Genomic DNA, 19,183 nt, shown 5'->3' with positions numbered 1-19,183 from the left:
AAGGCCAGGTTGGTTTATCTACTCCTACTCTGGCTGAGATCCATTTCCTGCAACTTTTCTGACCCCATGTGAAGCCTTTTCTTAAGTTTCCAAGTTTCCAAGTTTAATTCAGTTTTGATTAATCGCTTTATCTTAATTCAAAGCGATGTACATTATATAAAATTTACAATATAACATAGTAATACATTGAAGATAGTTGACTGAATTTAAGACAGAATGACAATACTTGAAACATATGGGAAAGAAATGGGCAAGAAGTTACAATATAAAAATAAAGATGGGGATAACATTTAGGGAAGGTACATGAGGAAGGGGTGAAGCTTGGTCCTGAAATTGATTTATGATGAAATTATTATTAGTTTATAAAGGCATCATTAAATAGAAAGGTTTTCAGGTTACTTTTGAATTTCTCTAGATTGACTTCTTGTCTCAAGTGGTAAGGTAAAGAATTCCAAGTTTGGGGGGCAGTAACGGAAAAAATATATTGGCGTCTTGTGTTTATGATTTTAAGGGATGGAATTGACAGTAGATGCTGGTCGGTAGATCTTAATGTTCTATTCGTGGTGTAAGGGATTAATGATTTATATATAAAAGCCGGAGTTTTAAGAGAAAGAGATTTGAAAGTAAGCAAGCTGAGTTTATATATGATTCTGTGAGTAACAGGAAGCCAATGGGCTTCCTTAAGAAGTGGAGTGACATGGTCGAATTTTTTGGCTTTAAAGATAAGCTTGACCGAAGTGTTCTGTATAATCTGTAAACGTTTGATTTCTTTTTGAGCTATGCCTTTAAAGAGTGCATTACAGTAATCTATCTTGGATATAACGAGAGAGTGGATGAGAATATTAAGTGAATTATTGTTAAGAAATTGTGAAACAGAACGGATTTGACGAAGCCTAAAGAATGATGACTTAATGACATTGCTGATATGGTTATGAAAGGAAAGTTTATGGTCAAAGATGACGCCTAATATTTTAATATTATTTACCTCTTGTATAGGTTGATTCTTAATGGCAATAGGAAATTTAAGCTTTGGGTTATCTTTCCAGGGAAACAGTAGTACATTAGTCTTATTAATGTTTAATGCAAGTCTATTATTGTTTAGCCAAAGATGTATTTTTTCTAATTTTGCATTAATCTCAGAAGTATCTGAAGGATTATCAATATCAATAGGATGTAAAAGTTGTATGTCATCAGCGTAAGCGAAGACATTAAAGCCAATTGATTGGCATAAAGTTAATAGTGGAGCGAGAAATATGTTAAATAATAGTGGAGACAGTATGGAGCCTTGGGGGACGCCGTTGATTGAAGTAAAAGTATTAGAAGTAGAGTTGTTAAAAGAAACTGATGAGGAACGATCAGAAAAATATGATTGAAACCAGGAGAGTACTTGGTCTGTAATACCTATTGATTGAAGTCTATGGAGTAGTAGTTCGTGATCAATTGTGTCGAAGGCGGATGAAAGATCTAAAGAGATTAACAGAACTCATCCTATTTTCTACCAAACTCCTGTCACCCTATCTTATAAGTTCTACCTCTGCTTACACCTTATGCTACAATAATGTTTTAATGTGTTTTGTGATGACATCGTAAGCTCCATACGATGCTGTCATGTGTATTCTTGCTGGGATGTTGTTCCTATTGTAATCCTCTATTGACTATTTCCAGTTTTCTCGTGTTGTGCACGACCTGGGGTGAATTTATTTAAACAAGTGGTAAATAAATCCTAATAAATAAATAGCAATAATCAGATGCTCCCCGAGGTCTAAGAACTCCCATAGGAAGGTGTAAAAGGGCAGAACCTCTTAGTCTTAACCAAGATATCAAAACAAATTGTTCAGTGACAACCAACCAATGAAAAGTCAACCAGATGGATAGTTAAGTGGTGAGGATAGGTTGCCAGTGATATTTACACCAGCCTGAACCACTTCACTTTAACCAAATGGTACTATCTAGATCAATTTAACTGCACTAGTGTCTCATAAGAACATAAGAATTGCTGCTGCTGGGTCAGACCATGGTCCATCGTGCCCAACAGTTCCTCTGGTGAAAGACCAGCGCCCTAGGTTTAACACTCAGCACTGTCCACACACACTTTTGGTGGCCTTGCTGACTGAGGACAAAGGTCTAGGCTGAAAGGCATCCTCTATAGCTCATGTCTGCTCTCTTCCTATCTTTAGACGCCTCAGTACCGGGTTTGTTTGATATTAACAACAGCACTGGAGAAATCTTTGTCAGTGGACAGCTTGACCGTGAAGCACTGTTGGAGTCCAGCGAGCTGGTTCTCCTTACCATTGTGGTGAGCACAAACGGATAACATGCTGGGTGAGAGCTGGGAAACACTGGACAAAAGCTTGGAGTTATCACAACCAAATCTTTTTTGCCACGAGTTTTCAGATATTCTGCGTTCATTGCAGGAATAATTTGGCTCATTTTTCCAACATGAAGTTGTAGATGAGTAAGGGGAAGCAGAGGCTGCTGGAATTGGGCAAAGTGAAATTTTCAGTCCCAGCTTTCAGAGTCTCTGACAAGTCCAGTGCTAGAGATTTCTGATGATAGTTCTCACATAGGTGAGTCTCCACCAGATGTGCCACATCTAATCTTTGTCTGTTTTCCAGGCACAAGAGTCTAACTTGAACATCTATGGTCAGGTAGCGGAGGCCAGGATGAACCTCACAATTAGAGTGATTGATGTCAATGACAACAAACCCCGGTTTTACAACTGTCAGCTCCCCAACTGTAATTTCAGCGCAACCCCCCAGGTCAACTTTGTGGGAGAAGTTGAAGAGCATTCGTCCTCCAGGGTCCCTGTTGCCAACCTCAGCATCACTGCTTATGACCCTGATAAGGTGAACAAGTCAGATCTGTCTTTTACGGGGGCATGCACAAGTGCTCTGGAGCACGATTAAGGTGTATTAGCAGAGCTGGGTGTGTGTTCATGTGTTGGTGAGGGGTTTCTTGGAACTGAAGTAGCTTGGGATGTTGTTTGGGGAGGAGTGAGGAGCAGAGTTACTTGGGGAGTAATGTAATATCTTTTTTTCCAGTATTTTCACTCACAAGTATCTAATATAGCTTATTTTCTGTCACACTGACAACCTTGGGATTTCTGGTTGTGGCTTTATGTTGGGCAGGACTTCAACGGAGCCTTTGAGCTATTTCTTCAAGGCCCAGATGCTGCTGCCTTTTCTGTCTCACCCCATAATGTTGTTGGCAGTGGAACTGTCCAGGTCCTGGTGAGCAACTCCAGCGCTGTGGACTATGAAGCAGTGAAAGTCCTGACTGTTCAGGTATGTTCAGTGTTGGAGAAGCCAGACAGAGCTTATGTTAATCCACAAGACCATCCTGGCCAACTCTGCAGATGGCAGAGGGAACTGGTGTGATGCTTTAGATGAAGGCTTGCTCTAACCCCATACTTGTGCTGATTTTCCTGCTGTCCTCATCTACAGATTGTAGCGAATGACTCAGCCTTAGGCACGGACTGCTGCTCATTTGCCAACGTCACCATCCACCTCCTTGACGTCAATGACCACAGCCCGGAATTTGCGGAATCATCCTACAAACTTCAAGTGGAGGAACACTGCAAGAATGGGACCGTCTTGTCCACTATCACGGTACAGCGGGGGGGAGAGGAATCCATTGGGGGGGGTCAAGGATACATAGAGGTCGATATTCAGTGTTATTTAGCGGCCCGGGAACAGCTATCCGTTGATATTCAGTGGTATCTCACGCTGAATATCCCAGTGTCCAGATTGGCTGAACACTGGCTATGTCACGTGACATAGCCATCACCACCAATGTTCAGTGGCTCACCAGCTAAGTTTGGTGGCCAAAGACAACTGCCTAAAAGGGTGGTCTATGTTTGACTATTGAGACTTAGACTGGAAATTCAATGCCGGTAGCCGGATACAGCACTGGCACTGAATTTCCAATATTGCCGTGGACCACGGGAGATTGTTGGTGATCTCCTATAGTCTGACTATGAGCCTTATAGAGGTCCATATTCAAACAGATGCACTGCAAAATGTGGTATATCAGGCTTAAATAAAGCTTGAAATTTGAAAAGGATAATTCCACACTTTAGATGCTTCCCATCCGTGTGCAAATGTCTACAATATTAGCACTTCCAATTACTCACAAAAGTGCCAGCAGGGCAGCTAACTTACATAATACAAATGTGCATGGGGGGGTGGAGCATGGGAGGGGTGTGGCCGGGACATAGGCGGGGCTCCCCCTTTTGCACGTAGCCTGTGTGTCCCTCAGATGTCCAGCTGCCATTAGAGAACAGGTCCTACCTTGTGTCCTCAGGGAGCTCAGTTGTAGAATTATCCCTAAGCAGGAAAGTTGTTTGCATAAAGGTATTTGGAACTTAATCCATGTGTGTGATTCTAAGCAAATTGGCAGGGGTGGGGGTGGAATTAGGGGCCTAAAAGTTAATGGGAGGAGGGCATAAGGCTTGAAAGCTCTCCCATGAACATGTCCCACTGCTTCCCCTGATATCAAGATTCCCTTATGGCACAGTCTGTTTAATAAAATTCAATACAATTTCATGGATTTTTTTTTGTAAGATTCCCTTCCAAGCTGTTGTTAAATTTTTATTTTGAATTCTTTCCAGGCCACAGATGAAGATTCTGGCATATATGGGAAAATCTCTTATTCGCTTTTACCAGAATCCATGTGTGTATACTGACTAATTCTCACCTACAATAATTGCTTTATTATATGATAAAATGCTCCTCTCCTCTCTTCTTTCCTGCTGTAGATTTTCTATTAATTTTCACACCATTGAGCTTAGAGTAACTGGCCTGTAATTTCCAACCACCTGTGGTGCTGAGTTTTATGGAGTGACAGAGCAGAGCATCCTAGGAATATTTTAAATACAAAACCATTTTTTAAAAATTCAGCAAAACAAATTCTATCAACTTGTGGGTTACTGCTCGTGTTTTCTGCAACTAATTTCCCCCCTTAATTATGGGTCGTGATGCCCCCGGCTCAGTCCTTCTTTACCTTATTCTTTCCTGTCCTTGTGTCCTACAGACTGGAAGTGTTCACAGTAAACAGCAACACTGGGGAGATATCCGTTCACAATGGGGATCTGCTGGACCGTGAGACTGGAGCAGTATATTTTGCCACACTTCAAGCACTGGACGGGATGGGACGGCCTGGCACCACCTTCTTGGAGATAAACATCCTGGACATTAATGATAATGCTCCAGAAATCTTGGGCTCCTACAATGTGTTTGTCAATGAGAACACTGGCACAGTTCATATAAAGATCCTGGTGAGTTGGGGGTGGGTGGGAGGCAGTGTAGCTCATCTAAACATCATAGTGAGAGGTGGAGTGGGCAGCACTCTTACTTGCTGCTTCATGCTTTGCGGTCAGAACCACGCAGGACCCCTTTGTAGGAGTTTTCTGAATAAATAGTGCTTCACTTTATGATTACAAATGTAACGAGTTCACTACAAAACTGCGTGATCTGACATGTAATAGATGGTCCCTGCTCAGAAGAGCTTACAATTGAATTTGGACAGACAGCCAAACATATAGGGGTTGGGGAGTTTCTTGCACAGAGAATGATAGGATGAATATAAGTATCTTACCATGAGTGGGAGTTAGGAGTTGAAAGCAACCTCGAAAAAATGGGCTTATAGATTGGAATTGAATACTGCTAGAGACGGAGCTTGTCAAATTGACAGGCAGTCTGTTCCAGGCATACGGTGTAGCATGACAGAAAGGACGGAGTCTGGAGTGGAGGAGGATGGTATGAATAAGAGGGACGTACCTGATGAATGGAGTTCACAGGGAGATAAGTGAGCAGAGATATTGGGAAGCTGGAGAGTGAAAGCACTTGTATGTCAGTACGAGGAGTTTGAACTGTATTCAGAAATTTCTATATCTGGATGTGAGTCAGGATTCAAGTGTTCTAAGAAAATGTATGGAGATCCTCTTCTCCATTGGTTTATACTGTCAGTCAGCTGCTGCAGAATCAGAGGAAGAGGAAGAGGGCCGACTGTCGCTAACTAGAAACAATGGTCAGAAGTGAAAAATTAAACAATGTGAGCTCTGGGATCTTCATGAGACCTTGTCATGTTCTGTGTTCCCTGAACTAACTGGTAAGCTTCATCTAACCTTAAGTCTTCTTTCCTTTCCAGACTTCCGACAAGGATGAGATCAACACCAATAACAGCATTGTGGAATATGAGATCATTCCAAACCAATTTAGCGGCAACTTTACCATTGACAAAGAATCCGGTCTGCTGACCAACACAATCCAGCTGGATCGGGAGGCAATAAACGAGACCCTGAACGGGAAGATTGTGCTGCTAGTCCGTGTCTATGACTTGGGAATGCCCCAGCTGGATTCCTTTGTCAATGTCACCATAACAGTGGAGGTAATGTTCACAGAATCTGCAGACCTTAGACCTGGTGCTCTGGGTTTGGCAAGCCATTGGGTAGAAAGTCCACAGGAACACTTCAGAGTTAGCACCGTATTGTCTGGTATTTCTGGATTTAGCAGGCTGTGATGTCACGTCCTCGTGCTTTTCCTGTTCAGTTTTCTACTTCTCTTTCAGGACCTGAATGATAATGAACCTGTGTTCAGCAGTGAGTGGTATCAGTTCTCAGTGAAGGAAAGAGAAAGGGGTAGGTTCTCATTGCTCTGGGTGTGTAGAGATTTCTCATGTAAGGAGAATTTTAAGAAGACAAGAATAGCCATGCTGGATCAGACCAATGCTCCATTCTGCTTCCATCGGTGGCCAATCCAGGTCACAAGGACATGGCAGAAACCCAAAGAGTAGCAACATTCCAGAGCTGAGATTGTGATGTCATAATGCCTCATTCCACCAATGCCTAAAGAGCCAACTTCATCAGTGATGTCACAATGGCTTGATTGTCCTGTGCTTGGCTTGCATAACTACATAATAATATGCCTTATGAGAGGCATAGAGGGATATGGGTGACTAAAATTACGCCAGGTGTACACCTGGCTGGGCCTCCGCGTGTGCGGATCGCCGGACTTGATGGACCGAAGGTCTGATCCAGAGAGGGCAGTTCTTATGTTCTTATGTTGTACTGGGTCAGATCAATGGTTCATCTAGCTCAGTATCCTGTTTCCACAGTGGCCAATCAAGGTCTCAAGTACCTGGCAAAAACCCAAAGAGTAGCTACATTCCATGCTACCGAGCCAGGGCAAGCAGTGGCTTCCCCCATGTCCATCTCAATAGCAGACTATGGACTTTTCCTCCAGGAACATGTCCAAACCTTTTTTAAAACCACATCCTCTGGCAACGAGTTCCAGAGCTTAAATATTCTAGGCATGAAAAATAAAATTTTGTGCTTATCTCATGGAATAAACTTCTGCAAAATAATTTTCATTAATTAATGTTCCAAACAAAGAGAAAACCTTGCCTTGCCTTACTGAAAGAACAAAGAAAGCAAGAGAGATGTCCTAATCACCAAATATTGTTAGCTTTATTGTTTAAAACAATTCATCCTAACAAGGATTCAAGTTTCTGCATAAAGTTATGCCTTTAACAGGAGACACTAAATCTTGCTGGAGCACCAGAGTGGAAAGAAAAGAGTGAGACGCTTGACTAAGTGCCTCAACGGGAATTCTCTTGCTTTCTTCGTTGTTTGTTCATTAATTAATTTTCCTCATGAATCCTATGAAGTGAGAAGTTCATGCTTGTGGCATGTTTCAAAGTTCAACGGTAAGCTTTTCTGAGCAGTTAATGCTATGTAGTAGATGAACAGAATCCAGATTAGATAATAGCCATTGGTAATTGCTTGTGACGTGGTTTGGTGATTTTCTGTGGAAATCTAATACCCTGGCCCTGGGGTGCATGTCCTTTCCTAGGTGTCTCCATCGGAAGTGTCTATGCCACAGACAGAGATCAAACTGAGGTCAACAACCGTATGGCTTTCCAGATTAATAGTGGCAGCTCTGGAAACTTCCTCATCCGTTCCAGAGTGATCCAAGCCGGGCATTCCCAGGGAGAGATCTTGCTGGTTCCAGAGGTGGAATTAGACTATGAAACACAAAAAAATTTCTCTCTTGTCATTGAGGTACAAGACATGGGTGTAAACAATGTCATCCACCAGGCCTACGCTACAGCAAATGTGCTGGTAATGGACGTTAACGATGAACCACCCACCATTGATCCATCTCTGCAGACAGTAAATGTTGTTGAGAACATGACCCAGGATAGCCTGCTAACCACAGTGGTTGCCTCAGACAAGGATACCAACCACTCCTTGATCTTTCAGACACTGTTTGTGAAGTGCTTCCAGGGCACCCAGGATGTTGGCAGTGTATGCTCAGACTGGTTCCAGCTGTTGCCCAATGGTTCCGTTCTGATTACAGAGCCAGCGTTCTTAGACTACGAGAGCTGTGACTTGGTAGACATAAAGTTGCAGGTGGTGGATCTATTCACAGAGATAGGGAGGAATTACAGTGTTCCAGGTACATCATACTTTTGGTTGCTGATACTCAAAACAATGGAAAACACACAGCTATTGTAGTTCCAGGCTCTCCCAGCAGGAGGCACGGTAGGCAATGTAGATAGTACTAAAGAGGAGATCAGAGGTGCTGAGGTCCCACCTTCTTGCAACAGTGCAGGAGGGTTAACTGTGGGGAAGCTCAGAGCCTCAGCAATCTTAAGCCTTTCCCAAAAGGAGGTGTTGCATTCAATGTGTAGGACTGCTGGCTATAAGTTTGCAGCTCCTGAAATGCCAATTTCTCCCAGTAGGAGGTACTGTAGAGAATTCTGAAGCAGTGCTAGCATTGGGAGTAAAATTAACCTGGAGAAATCTTGAATAAATTAGTGCTTTTAAAAAATAATGCAGTTTGCTGCACTGGGGACCTAAACTCTTGTGTGAACTTATGCATTAAGGATAGCACAGCTTTATTACCCAGAATAATCATGGAGAAAGGGTGATGGCATCAGACCTGACTAAATAAATGATTTGTTGTGATAGAAAAGATGTGAAGTGCAGTTTGGCATCTCATTCCGAGTCACTTTCTACTGCAGGTACCCTACAGATCCACATCTTGGACCTTAATGACAATGCCCCAGAGTTTCTGGCTACAGAGCAAGTGTTTGGTAAGTGGAGCTACACTCAACTAATTACCTTTCCTTTCAGCCATCACAGTGGACATAATTTAGCTGGGCGTACCAGTCTCTCCTGGGTATGAATCATTTAGAGAAGGGTGGTGTACCTTGTATGTCTCTCACCAGCCTGGGATAGCAGGTTCACTTCCTACTGGGCTATTCCACCCCCTCAGGGTATCTATCATTCATTGGAACTGGTTTCCTCTATGCACTCAGCAGTGACATTGTGTAGGCAGAATGAAGGCAGACTACATGCCGCAATCTGGTGTAGACCTGGTCGTTAAGTGAGTTCTATCTGTCTGTCTGTCTATCTTTAACAGTGCTGCTTTCAGACCCTCTGAAAATACAACCAGAGCCAAAAGTCAAAGTAAGAACATAAAGTATATTGCTTCTCTGTTGGGTCGGCATCAGGCCATGTGTGTGAGAGGACATTTGTTGAAGGATAGGTGGGTGGGTAGAAAGCTCTTGCATGGGGGGGGGGTCTGCACTGGGCTTTAGGTTGTGCATATGGGTGGGTGGAAGGCTTGTGTGTGAGAGGGATCTGGATGTGGATGTTTTGAGACAGAGGTAAAGGTGTTGCTCAGAACTTAACAGTGTTGAACTTATATAATCTCTTTCTTCCTGAGAGGTTTTGCTAATAAAATTCAGCTATCCATCCTTCCTTCCTTCCTCCTCCCCACAACTCAGTAATGATTTTTTCAAAAATCCCAGAGAATTCTCATTTGATTAAATCTTTGTGCTTGATGGGGAAAATTTAAAAATCAGTTCTGGTCACACTGGAAGCCTATTAGGATAGGCTCCTCCCATATATCCTATAGATACGTATTTGGAAGTGTCCAGTTATAAAATTGTGCCCCCCCCTCCCCAATCTCAAGACTGGATACCTTGCTAGGTCATACGGTTCAATGTTCAGTACCAGTTATCCAAGTAGCAGCAACCCCTTCCTGGATGAGAGCACACATCAGGGCCAGCCATTGGAAGGTCCTCTGGGGCCACTGAATCCAATTCTTGGGACTGTGTTATTCCTGGATATAGCAGTGGTCAGAATATCATCTAGCCCCAGAAGGTCAGGTGGTAGGTTATTAATCCCTCAGAGGAACCATCATCTCATTATAGCTCAGGCCCTGCTCTTGGATGTTAACCAAAAGCCGAAACTAGAAGTTATGGAAAGACTCCAAACCAGGCTTTGCTTAACTGGCTTTCCTGTATTCTCCTTCACCTGCCTGCTCTCTTCCTCTGTCCACAGGTAACAGATATTGATACTGGACGAAACGGTGAAGTTACATTCAGCATCGCCCACGTGGAGTTCATTTTTCAGAATAATGACAACAAATCCCTGACTGACATCTTCAGTGTGATGACAACATTTGAGAATAAAGTGTACTCGGGCAGCATCAGGTGTGGTAGTGTCATGCTGGACTGAGCTCTGTGTGTAGACACAATCACTTGTCACATGCAGGAACCCCAGACGAGATCCTCCCTCTTCGGCCCCACAGAGCCAGGCAAGCCCAAGGCCCAGGCAGAAAGGAAACTTTCATTGAATCAGTGAGGTGCCATAACAAACATAGACCCCCCTCATCCAAGTCAATTGCATTTTCTGGCATTTCTGTAAATAAAGCAGTCCAATGAAAGGCAAAGGAGATGATCTTTATTCATAAATGTAGTCCCTACAAGGATCCAAGTTTTGGCGAAATCAAGACGCCGCCCTTAGGGGACACTCGTGTAAAACTCACTAAACGTGCTGAAAAGCGGAGCCACATGCAGTAGCAGGCAGACGGTCTGAGCACTTTCACTTTCACTGCACATCTCCCTTGCCTTTCATTGGACTGTCTGTATGTCAAGGCGAGGTGGTGGTCTTCTTCTCTGTGCCCATTTCAATAAATAAGACAGTTTTTGTATTTAGTTGTTTTTTAAAAAATACAGATACCCCATTTAACTACATGTGGCGATAGACTCAATTCTAAACCAAACAAGCCAAAAGAATAGAGTACTTCACCCCAAATTAATTAGTCATCCAACCAAACCAAATGAATCATAAGAATAAAATACTCCACCAGAAAACTCACTGCTCATATATGTATGGATCTTGCGAGTACAACGTAGGCGAGCGCCAACATCATCTCGGGAGCAGGAAGGGTTCCTTTTTGGAAAATTCCATTTGCACACTTGCTACTTTTCCATGTGGGTGGGTGAGAGGCATCTGCACTGGCTCTTGGATGTGCTGAAGTCCACTTTGGGGATTCAGCCATTCTGTCCACCTACTTTGCAATGTTCTCTATTTATGAGGGAGGGAAACAAGCAGCCCAAACTAACTGTGTTTCCTTCCAGTTTGGTAAAGGTGCCTGATTTGTCCATGGGTGGCTACCAAGTGACAGTAGAGGCAGCAGATGGAGGGGTCCCAGCACTCAGCTCCCAGAAGAACCTTTCTGTAGGTACACTGTCTGCGTCCATGTGTGTTCAAAAGAAATCATTTGGTCTTAAATTTTTCCTTCCATTCAGAGTGATTTCCAAGACACTTCAGAGTTTCTGTGATATCCATCTTATAGATTGATTGATTTTAAAATGTATATACTGCATAGAAAACAAACATCGAGTGTAACACAGGAAGGCAAAATAGTCAGCCACGTTTTTATGTTCTTGGACTTCATCCTCCCCACACTGGATCACAAAATTCCAGGAAAGCAGGAGCAGACATTAGCAGGTCAGATTTCAACAATATTAAAACAGGAAGACATTGATGGTCAAATTCATTTCAGAATATTCTTGAGAATTGTATCATAAAATTCCAAAAAAGCAGTAACATCCACAAGGGCAAACGCATAGCTGCGTTTTCAACATTTTCTTGAAATTAATCCTCCCAGCACAAAATCACAGAATACCAGGCAGGGCATTCCAAAGACATCATTGTTGCCCCAATCCTAACATGCATAATTGACATCTTACCCTCTAGTCTCAATTTCATACTAGTTTCTGATCTTAGATATCTTCTAGGTTGGTAGATTTCAAAAAAACCCTGTAATAAATTTGGGGAAACATGATACAAGATCTGATGAATGATTGAAAGAATCTTAAATGGGTAACCAAGGCAATAGTTTCAAAACTGATTAAGATTAAGAGCCACCAAGGGACGGGGAACACCTTGACTTACTGCTGCTCTGAAACTGTGCATATGTCATTGTATGGTGATGTGAAGTGAGTGCAATGCACATATCTTTTTCTCCTGTAGTCTAAATCGTTTTCCCACTTTCTGGTTCCATCAGATTTTTGCAGTGGAGAAGAGCTTTGAAGTGCGCCTGGAGTTCTCCTTGACTGTCAGTGAAGTTCAGCAGAACCTGGATGCCATCTTAAAGTATTCTATGCAGTTTTTTGCACATCAGATATGCACAGGAGGGCAGAAGTTGGGGCAGAGAGGGAGAAAGTGAAAAGGAACCAATGTAATGAGTTTGGCTTCTCCTGCTGCTTCTACTGGTTTATGGTTTGTTAGACCACCTCTCATATCAGTAGAGCGAGGTGGATTACAGACAAAGATACTTAAAAAAAAAGAAAAGAACTGTGTTAATTATAGGACAGAGAAAGTCAGGGGAAGGGATGTAGGTACTGATAGAGAGACATCCTATCACAGCAGCTGCTAACTCCCTGAAAGCTTGTTGAAAGAGGGATGTTTTGAGAGCAGCTTTGATTTTAGGAAGGGAAATTTCTGCATGAAGACAGATTAGTACTCTGGGAAGAAGCTGTCCTTTCTATGAAGGTCTTTTTAACCCTCATTTCTGGCAACTTCCAGAACACAGTAACAGCAGGTCCAAAGCCACACAAGATAGAGTGTTTGCTCCATGAAGCTTAAAATCTCTTCAGAGTCCGGGGGAAAGTACTGTAAAGAAGTCAACATATAACATATCCTCAGAACAGTGAGATTTTAGTCAGGGAACAAAACTCACAGCTCTGGAAGTCTTTTCCTGGCAAACAGCACTGCGAGGTTGAAAGAACAGAGTGGAAATGGGAGACACTGATGGAAGGAAAGGGAATATATAAGAATGACATACCAGAAGAGCAGAGTTCATGAGGAAGAGTGTAGAGAGAGGGGAGAAAGAAACAAGGAGGATTTGGAATGTATCTGCTTTTCTTTCTTCACTTGCTCACTCTGCACCTTCCAGTTATTCAGCTCCTCTCCTCCCATTAAGCCTTCCAGTTACTACTTCTCTTTCCCAGCATGCTTCAACTTCCTTTATCTCAACCCGTTGCCCCTTCTGCCTTTCAGACTGTTTTTTTCCCCTTCTATTTATCCAGCTAACTCTTCTCCACCTCTTTAGATCCTGACTCTAACCCCTGTCTGTGTTCTGGGTCAAGAGATTGAGATGGGCATATCGGCTCCTGGTTTGCCAGTGCTACTGAGCATAGCTTTGTGCTAGCATGTATCTTGTGATGGAGGCTTTTGTTTCTTCAGACCCCACAGCCTCTTTTATTTCTCTCCCAGGTTGCTGAAGGAAGCAACTACAGCAAATGTCTATGAACAAGGAATCAAACCTGTTGCAGACACCAAAGCATCTCCCAGGCAAGTAAACCAGACAATCAGCCCTTCAAAAGCAGGAGTTGAGAGGCTGTGACGACAGGAGCTGAAATTCTCCAAGAGATCTGTTCACAGGGTTCATTCTTTCTTTGCAGAGCTCTGGTGAAATGTTTTATGTTAGCATACTTCATCTTCAGCAATGGAACAGCTCTCAGATCAGAAGAGATTACCTCGTGAGTAGCTGGGAGACTGACTGCGCATGGGATTTCCCAGAACTGTCTGTTGAAAAGGAGATTTGCTTCACGGCTAATCAAGAGGACAGTGAAAAAAATAGGCATCAGCTTGAAAAATGCATCGGCACTGTTTCTTATCAAGTTGCTGCCTCCCGTCTGCCCCACCTCTGCAGGATTATTCACCTTGGCCCTGCCCTCTGATGTACACCATCCAGCCTCATCACTTTATCTACCTTTAGTTTAGCTAGCTCCTCCCTTGAAAAATCGATCAGGGTCTACCTCACCTCCATCCCTACTTTCATTTGTTTTCTACAATCCCACTCCTGGTGCTTCAGAAATATTTGTTAAGCAATTCAGCCTTTTCTTTATCAGCTTCTACATATTTCTCCCCTTCACCTTCGAGTCTCATAATGCCACTTTTTCCTATCACTAATATATCTAAAAAAATGTCTTCTCTCCCCATTTTTCCAGATATTTTTGCCTGTCTTCCTCTTTCTGCAATCTTTTTTTTTAGTTTATGAAAGCTAATCTCTTTTTCCTTACCTTCTCAGCTACTACTTTTGAGAACCAAAGCGGCCTTCTTTTCCTCTTACTTTTCATACAAAATGGTTTATTAACCTTGCAATAGTTCCTTTCAGTTTGGCCCACTGCTTTCCTACTTCTTTCAGATGTTCCCATCCAGAGAACAACCCAGCTATGATTTCATTCTAGTAACAGGGTTTTGATAGCAGAATATTCACAGAGAGGGTTGGGTGTGTCAAGGTGCAGTAGGGGCTTGATTAATAGTGGGTTAGACAGAAGCAGCAAGACTTGGTGGTACCTTGGCTAGTATAAATGATCTCACATCTTATTTTTTTGGTTTTTAGAATTCTACAGAGCGATAGAGAGGCATTAAGTGAACTCAACCATCTGGGACTTTATCTGATCGTAAGTATGCTGGAGTGAATTCAGTCATCTGGGGACTTCGCTGGCTGTGAGTAAGTTGGAGAGGGAAGTCCTCTGATGGCCTTGCAACACTTCCTTGAGATGGACAGAGTGGCGTTCATTTTTTATTTTATTTTTTTTTGTTTTCTCAGGGTGACAATCCTGGCAGTCAGTTGCCAAACAAAGAGATGGAATTGATTGGCATCGTGGCAGGACTCGCAGTCGCATTGGCTCTTTCTATTATTATCATGGTCACTGCCCTGGTTTGCTGCCGGAAAAGGTAGAAGTGCTTTTCTCTGTCCACCACTGACCCATGTCCAGTAGGCAACCTTCATGCACTTATTTCTACAATCGTTTCCTCTTGTTCCTTTTGGCAGCTTCCAAAGGAAGCTAAAAGCATTGAAGGCCCTGAAAGTGGCAGAAACGGTCAGACAAGATACCCTGCAACATGCAGCAAACATCCCTGGTACAAACAAGTACAACATGGAAGGGTGAGTGGGCTGAACTGTGTACTCTTACTACCTGTGGGCCTGCTAGCTTATTCTTAAAGGGAAATTTCTCACTGGGAGTTGCACGTGGGGATTTGAAAAGAAACTTTCCATGTGAACTTTAAAGAGAGTCCTGGACCTGCTCTTTTTCTCTAGGAAAAGAGCCTGGAGAATCCTTTTGAAAATAGCCTTAGTATAGCTTAGGGAATCCTTACTATTAGCTTCAAGAATTTCACTATAAGAGTCAGCAGCCCTCACCACCAGCAGGGGGCAGCAGGGGAATACTAGGGCTGGGGGAATAGGGTGGAAAGATACGCCTCATACTAGTAACTCTGAGTAATTTGAACTCTGAGTAATTTTAATTTTATTCCATTTAACAGAGATTTGTCCATTCATCATTTTGTTGTTCCCGATCGGAAGAGTATACCACAGGATTTGTTTATATTGAGGGAAAGTTTATTTATACAGAGCCAGTCGCTAATTTTGTCAATTTTAGTGTTTATTTCTAGTATATCACTACCTTCCATAAGTCTCTTGTGTGTCTGGGCTACCTTCCATACACCTCTTGTGTGTCTGGGCTACCTTCCATAGATCTCTTGTGTGTCTGGGCTACCTTTCATGCGTCTCTTGTGTCACGTATCTGAGCTGCACAGATCCTGCTCACCTGCTCTTGTTCTGTTATGTTGCTCCTCCTTTTTTCAGAGCCAACCCTGTGCTGAACCTCAGGCCAGTCCCAATTGATCTGGAATTCGAAGAGCACCATTTAGCCACAGACACTGTTAGGTAAGTCTTGCACCGGTGTGCCCAGGGAAACCTCCGCTTTACCCTAGGTGGGGCTGTAACTGTCATGCAGGGGTGATATCTACCTTGCCATCTCTTGTCTTGTTTTGCTTTTGTCATGTGTCTGCATAAATACACCTCTCTGCATTTCTCTATTTCTTTGTTCATCTGGGCTTTTGTGTCTGAGCAGCTGAATCTGAGCCTTGTGTGATCCAATCCTTCTGACTTTCAGTTTGAACTCCTTGGATGAAAACAGTATTGGGTGCCTGGTGGAAGAAGGCCACACTCCTTCTGCAGTCCAGGTGAGAATAAGCAGCATCTGCATCGGTTAGACTTTACTGGGTTCTTCCCTGGGCTCTCATGTACTGGTGAGGCCATGTGACTGTGAGAGATGTTAATTAATGTGGAGGAAGTCAGCTTAAGGACGAGAGAAGCATAGAATCATATGGGTTATAATACAGCCAATCCAAATGAACTATCACAGGATATAATACGCAGCCCAACACCATCCCCATCCCATACTGCATCACAGGACACAATGCAAAGCCCAGGACCTAGGTAAGGTCCCAGGTGACTGAGATCAGCTCTTGATAAATAAAACCTAGTGCTAAGAAAACCAGAAATCTCAATGTAACTTGGATTGATTATAAGAAGGTCTTTGACAGTGTCCTGCACGCCTGGATAATATGTTACCTTGAAATGTAGGAAATATATTACATTCCCCATGAGAATGTGGCCAACCCACACTCCATCTCCAGTATTAAAATGGACAGTATGTCATTCCTAATATCAGAATCCAGCAAGGAATATTTCAGGGAGACTCCTTGTCACCACTCATGTTTTGTAGAGCACTTAAGAATTGCCACATTAGGACAGAGCGAAGGTGCATCAAGTCCAGCATCCTGTTTTTTCAACAGGTCCCATTGAATGCACTTCTTAACTCTTTGGCTTAGGGATTTAACTTTAATCCTAGGACTGGCAAGGAGCCAGAGGTTACATTACACCTGCTGTTTGTAGATGACTTGAAGCTTTACATTCCAGCAATCACCTTTTAGTAATAAGCTTTTCAGATGACATCAGGGTGACCTTTGGCCTAGGAGGGAAATGACATAAAACTGGAAACACCTCTTGGGCTGATGATTGTGCGGTTAAGGGACAGGGGTACAGAAATATCTATGAGTCAAGGAAGGAGAAATAATCCAACAGAAAGACAGTGATGTAGCGAGGGCGCCAGGAGCCCAGGACGTTGGTGCCCCTCCCCCTCCTGCCGCATGCGCACTGCTTCCCCTCTGTAACGTTCCTGGCAAGAGCAGCAACCCCCAAGCTGTTGTCGCGCCAGTGTCGGCTCTTCCTCTGATGTTACTTCCTAAGCGTGGGTCCAGTGACATCAGAGGAAGAGCCGATGCTGGCATGACACTAGGTTTGGGGTGTAATCCCACTTTTCTCTTTCTCGCTCATTCTTCTCTCATTGATTTCTTTGGCTCTCATTATCCTTTCTCTTTCCCTCTTCCTTCAACCATGCTTTCTTTTCTGTATAGATGAATACAGATGTACAGTTTCTGGCACCTGAAGGAGCACAGCAAGACTTCATCAGATCTAAGGAACCTCTAACTGCAGCTTTGCAGCATCACGAGAAAACCTTTCATGACAACAGGAAGGTGAAGACATCTAAGGAGGCAACAGATCTGTGACAGTAGCTGATGTGGGAGGGAGGGAGAGATACTATAACCCTACAGAAATATTTAAATCTTAGTGGACCTGGCTGGACTGCTGAGTGCTGAACTGTAGGAGATTTAGCTCTGATTCCCAAGCTTGGCTCTTGTCCTTTGGAAATGCTACTGAGACCCAGACATTGAACAACAATGACTCTTACTGGCTAGCTGAAGGGTGTCCAGAGGGAATGAGAGTCTGACTCTGTTGAAGTGACTGTGCTAGATAGGAGAGGGTAAAAAAATAGGTAACTCTCTCCCCCCCTCCCCCCCAATAACTCTAACTATAAATGAAGGCTTGTAGTGGTATAAATCAACTAGGGGTCAAATTTAGTTGAGCTGAAGGGCCACAAAAAAGGCCTTTAAGCGGGATAAATTTACACCAAAGATAGTGAAGACTCAGTCCATGTAGGCTGCTCATTGTCAATGGAGTGCGTTGCCTCAAAGAGAAGAGTCTTCTTTTTTTTTTTTTCGAAATTTGAGATAATTGGGTTCAGTTTTGATAGCTGTCGGGAGATTGTTCCAAGTTTATGTGCCAAAGAAAGTAATAAGTGTGTTGAATGTACTTTTGTATTTTATTCCTTTAGGGAATTGAAGGATAAGGAGTTTCTTTATTGTAAAAAAAACTTGGTTGCAGAACTCAATATATGCGTTGGATGAACAAAAAATATATTGGTAGACATGAGAAGGACCCAACAAGTTCCATGTGCCTTCTTCAGAAGTCCACATCAGACAAGATGAAACCAATTTGTCTGCACCCACTTAGAACTCTGTCTTACAAGTTTCAAAATGAGGTGCAAACCCCTATAACTGAACCCTAAACTCCCTACTTTTGGGAATGGTTTGGTGAGAGAGATCCAGACAGGGCTGCTGAGAGTAGGGACTAAGGGGTTCAGTTATAACACTTGACACCTCAGTTTGAAACCTTTGAGAGAGGTTTCGTCTTGTTTAATGTTAGGTTATATCATTGAACTCCTGAGGAAGGCACTGAGTACCGAAACATGGACCGTTTTGGATCCTTGTCACATCAACTAATATATGCTTTGTTGATCCAACACATATATTGCATTCTACAGTCAAGTTTTTTATAATAAAAATTATCTGGAAACTTGTCCCACTTTTTATTGTTTTTTGGGAGGCCAGGAAAGAAAACAGAGATTTCATACACAGTGACGGAAGTTCTGGGCATTCTTAGCTTTTAGCATCCATCTTAAGCATAAGAGTGAGATCACCTTTGTCCTGAGATTCTCTCAAAGGTTGGTTCCTCTCTGAGAGTTCTAGGCTGCTCTGTTTTCTGTGAATTGTAATCTTGCATTATGTGTAAGAGTACACCTGACCTTGCAGCCACAATAGATGCAGCGCCTGAGTTTCTCCATTTGGGGGTCTAGCTAAAGCCACCTCCCCAGCTATAAAAGCCTAGGTCCTGCAGACTCTCCACTA

At 42.9% G+C, this 19,183-nt stretch overlaps 1 protein-coding gene across 1 annotated transcript in view; it reads left to right on the top strand.

Moving 5' to 3' along the window:
• The window catches only part of CDHR2 (cadherin related family member 2), a 32,812-nt gene extending 14,794 nt beyond the window's left edge, over nucleotides 1-18,018 (top strand). The window contains exons 11-32 of the mRNA XM_033927605.1: nucleotides 2,178-2,296; nucleotides 2,616-2,846; nucleotides 3,129-3,284; nucleotides 3,444-3,608; nucleotides 4,610-4,671; nucleotides 5,032-5,275; nucleotides 6,148-6,387; nucleotides 6,568-6,637; nucleotides 7,851-8,456; nucleotides 9,025-9,096; nucleotides 9,426-9,472; nucleotides 10,352-10,503; nucleotides 11,434-11,533; nucleotides 12,366-12,454; nucleotides 13,577-13,654; nucleotides 13,765-13,842; nucleotides 14,709-14,769; nucleotides 14,919-15,046; nucleotides 15,144-15,257; nucleotides 15,957-16,037; nucleotides 16,267-16,336; nucleotides 17,573-18,018. Of these exons, the coding sequence (XP_033783496.1) occupies nucleotides 2,178-2,296; nucleotides 2,616-2,846; nucleotides 3,129-3,284; nucleotides 3,444-3,608; nucleotides 4,610-4,671; nucleotides 5,032-5,275; nucleotides 6,148-6,387; nucleotides 6,568-6,637; nucleotides 7,851-8,456; nucleotides 9,025-9,096; nucleotides 9,426-9,472; nucleotides 10,352-10,503; nucleotides 11,434-11,533; nucleotides 12,366-12,454; nucleotides 13,577-13,654; nucleotides 13,765-13,842; nucleotides 14,709-14,769; nucleotides 14,919-15,046; nucleotides 15,144-15,257; nucleotides 15,957-16,037; nucleotides 16,267-16,336; nucleotides 17,573-17,725 (3,116 nt within the window). The 3' untranslated portion in view covers nucleotides 17,726-18,018. The remainder of the gene's footprint in view (nucleotides 1-2,177; nucleotides 2,297-2,615; nucleotides 2,847-3,128; nucleotides 3,285-3,443; nucleotides 3,609-4,609; nucleotides 4,672-5,031; nucleotides 5,276-6,147; nucleotides 6,388-6,567; nucleotides 6,638-7,850; nucleotides 8,457-9,024; nucleotides 9,097-9,425; nucleotides 9,473-10,351; nucleotides 10,504-11,433; nucleotides 11,534-12,365; nucleotides 12,455-13,576; nucleotides 13,655-13,764; nucleotides 13,843-14,708; nucleotides 14,770-14,918; nucleotides 15,047-15,143; nucleotides 15,258-15,956; nucleotides 16,038-16,266; nucleotides 16,337-17,572) is intronic.
• The last annotated feature ends 1,165 nt before the right edge of the window (nucleotides 18,019-19,183 follow it).

The sequence above is a fragment of the Geotrypetes seraphini genome, chromosome 18, assembly GCF_902459505.1.
Source record: "Geotrypetes seraphini chromosome 18, aGeoSer1.1, whole genome shotgun sequence".
In the NCBI taxonomy this organism is placed as follows: Eukaryota; Metazoa; Chordata; class Amphibia; order Gymnophiona; family Dermophiidae; genus Geotrypetes; species Geotrypetes seraphini.
This window is presented reverse-complemented; position numbering and strand designations above follow the sequence as displayed.